The 3,496-nt window shown below is 44.7% G+C and overlaps 1 protein-coding gene across 2 annotated transcripts in view; it reads left to right on the top strand.

Annotated features, from left to right (window-relative positions):
* CLRN1 (clarin 1) overlaps nucleotides 1-3,496 on the top strand; it is a 40,262-nt gene that overhangs the window by 10,336 nt on the left and 26,430 nt on the right. The window contains exon 3 of one of the 2 annotated variants that reach the window (XM_008574175.1): nucleotides 2,649-2,677. The exons of the other annotated variant lie outside the window; for it this stretch is intronic. Within the exon in view, the coding sequence (XP_008572397.1) occupies nucleotides 2,649-2,677 (29 nt within the window). The remainder of the gene's footprint in view (nucleotides 1-2,648; nucleotides 2,678-3,496) is intronic. 2 annotated transcript variants of the gene reach the window in all.

Genomic DNA, 3,496 nt, shown 5'->3' with positions numbered 1-3,496 from the left:
TCTCTTTGTCTCCCTACCAATTCCTCCACTCTTTCTGTTTTGGTGGTAAGTTATGTTCCGATCACCTAACACTTCTGCTTAACACCATTAAATATAGATTTAGATTGAATTTACTGATTCCTGTCTTAAGATTTGTAGGATAAGGGATGTGACTGTCTGACTAGAATCAGTATAGATAAAAAGGATAACAAAATTTCAGGATAAAATATAACAGAAGAACACAGTGGATAGAAATAAAACAAATTTTAAGGTAACTGAAATGAAAGCCATACATTGAGATATCAAATAAAACATGGATTAATGGCAAGCAATAAAGGAACATACTTAGCAGTTAGTAAAAAACAAATTATTTTTATATTTTTCTTATTACCCTCCTATGATCTATCGAAAAAAGCATGACTTTAAATGTAAGACACAAATTATTTTTAAGTTAAAGAGTATTTGAAGGTACTTCAAAAAATTCATGGAAAGATTTGTATTATCTTTTAATCTTATTTTTCTATGAACTTTTTTTTTTTTCCTTTTTTTGTCTTTTTTCGTGTCCGGCAACGGATCGCAACCCTCAGTGTCATGCCCGTACCGGACCGGGACCAGCAACGGGATCGCAACCCTCGGTGTTGCTCCCCCACCTCGCTCAGCCAGTGAGCGGGAACCGGTCTGTATGTGGGATCCGAACCCTCGGGCGGGAGCACCACCGCGCTCCCAAGTGGCGCACTGTAGCAGTGCGCCACCGGGCCGGCCCATGAACTTTTTAAAGTTACCTTTGTATATGTCCCCCCACAAAATAAAAGCTTATTGGGTGCCTATTACGTGCCTGAGCATTCTGCAAGGATGTGAAAGGAACTAGAGAGGATATGTGTCCAACAACTCAGAATCTAGCAGAAGTGCTTCAAAATAACTGACTACTTGGAAGAGCTATACAACTATTATCAGTCAGGATGGGCTAGGTAACATTTTAATCGCAAGTCCAAAATTGATAGGTTTAAATCAGCAGGATGTGTTTCTTGCTCATGTTATATATTTTTTGGAGATCAGCTGTAGGTCCATTCCAGAACACAGCCACCATTAGGAATGTTGACAGTTGCTGTAACAGACAGAAAGAGTTGTGGAGGTCTCACACTGGCAGTTAAATTCTCTGACCTGGCACTGACACATACCATTTCCACTTATATCTGATTGGCCAAGGCATGTTACACAGCCACACCTAACTTCAGAGGGACCAAGATGTGCAATCCTACCACGAGCCCAGAATAGGAAGAGCCAGAGCTGCAGATGGTTGAATAGCGTTGATTCTTATTGCAATTATTGAATTTGTTCAGAAAGCTCCAAGGAGAGTTACTCTCTGTGAGGGCAAGGCACAGGGAAATCAGAAGGAAGTTCTGAAAGATGAGCTAGATTTCACTAGATAGCGTAGAGAAAGCATTCCAAGTAAAAGAACAGCATGAGCGAAGGAAGGAAGAGCTTATTGTGGCCAGAGGATGTGTGAGAGCAGGGAGGAGGAGGAAGAGAAGGCTGCAGAGGAAGGCAGGAACCACAGTGTGAGCATCTGGATCTTGTTTGCTGTACCGAGGCAGGTAATTTCATCTTGTGGGCCATGTGAAGCCATTTAAGGAAGGTCAGCAGGAATGTGACAGAAGATGGACTGGAAGAAGAACAAGAGAGATGAAACTAGGGAGGAGACTCCTCCAGTATTTGGGGGTCTAAACCAAAGCACTGACAAGAGAAATGGAAAGAAAGGGAAATATTTCCAAAATATTCAGAAACAGAACCCATAGAACTTGGTGACAGAGGGTAAACCCCACGTTTCTGCTGGATGGATAGTTGTTACAATTCACTGAGATGAAATACAGAAGGAAGAGGTTTAGAATGAAGATGAAATTATTTTTGGTCATGTTTAATTTGAGGTTCCATCTGTGGAACTTCAACAGAGATATCCATCAGTTACACAAGGTTGGAGGTTACAAGAGAGGTCTGGGGTAGAGAAATCAATAAGCAGATTACAGGCAGTAGCTGCAGCTATACCTGAGGACGAGGTTTCCCAGGGAGCGGAATCGAGCGAGAAGGTGGAAAGAGCTGTGTCCTGGAAAACACTAATATGTGTGGGTAGAGAGGGGTTATTACAAAGGAGATTGAGGCCAGGGTCAGTGAGGTGGAGGGGAAACCTCGGGAGGAGGGACCTTCACCAGGGAAGTCAATAGTCTTAAACACCACAGAGATATCAGATGAGAGACACTGAAAATAGTCCTCTGAGTATTACAAGCAGAAGGGCACAGGGGACCTTCTCCAAAGCAGTGTGGATGGAATGAGGGAAGGGAGGTCCTTGCAAGCGCTGAGGAGGGAACGGAGGTGAGGACGTGGAGATAAGGGCTGGGGTATAAAGGAAAAGACTGAGGTCAGGGAATAATAGCTACAGGGTCCCTAAGGCCAGGCTAGGGGTGTGTGTGTACAGTGGGAAGACTTGAGTGTTACTCTGTGCTGAGGGGACAGAGCAGGAGGGAGACAAGGCTGCAAACAGACAGGAGAGGTAGGTAACAGATGAGAGAGGCCCATGCAAAGGTGGAAAAAGCAGGGTCTTCAAAGCACAGGAGAAAGGCCAAGCAAGCCTTGGGCAGGAGAAAAGCATTCCTTTCACTAAGAGTAAAGGGAAGGTTGCACCCGGACTGCAGAGAGGGAGCGGGTAGGTGGTAATGTGGGGCTAAAAAGCTGAGGGAATTTCCTGATAGCCTCTCTTTTCTCTGTGAAATGGACGCATTTAGTTTACCAGACATTTCCCCGCCTTTCATAAGCCAGGTATATGAGACTGCAAGGAATGGAGGTGGGTGTGCTGGGGGATTAAGAGCAGGGGAGGTTTGGAATCTCTGACAAGGGCAGACTAGGGAAAGACTGGAGAAGGCTTTGCAGAAGGGTGGCCCACAGATCAGAGGCTTGAAAGGTCACCATCTGAGCAGCAGAGTGGGGTCGGGGAGACAAGGGACACAGCCCAAACAAAGGATACAGCCTCTACCAAATGATGGCAGGAGGGGAACTTTCCTACGAGAGCATCTCCGTGACTCCAAGTCATTGTTTTCACTCCAAGTCATTAACTTATGCCTTACTCAGCTGTGCTTCCTAACAGCAGGCGTGAGTAATGAGCATGTGACAGCTCTCTCTGCATGCGGAGGTCTGATGTGCGCTTCCTTACCTGCCCTCTCCTGCGACTTAGGCGCCTTCTGCTCTGTCATTAGGAGAGTGAATTCAATGACTAGTTTCTTCCAGCTCTCTGCTTCTGTTTTGCAGACTTCATGGAGGGGGAATGGAGCTTTAAACCATGGTTGAAAAACTGGAGTTTAATATGTATATTACAAAACATCACTCGTGTGCTTGAGGTTACCTTGGATCTATACCACATCTAGCATTCTTTTAGAAAGTGCTCTGACCTGAGTAATCTCTTTCCTGGGAATTCATCCAGAAAGGTTATTTCCTACTCATTACCTACCCCCATAATAAGAAAAAAAAA

Source organism: Galeopterus variegatus, unplaced genomic scaffold (assembly GCF_000696425.1).
Source record: "Galeopterus variegatus unplaced genomic scaffold, G_variegatus-3.0.2 Scaffold1009, whole genome shotgun sequence".
In the NCBI taxonomy this organism is placed as follows: domain Eukaryota; kingdom Metazoa; phylum Chordata; class Mammalia; order Dermoptera; family Cynocephalidae; genus Galeopterus; species Galeopterus variegatus.
Note: the sequence above shows the minus strand (reverse complement) of the source record. Positions and strands in the feature narration are given on the sequence as shown.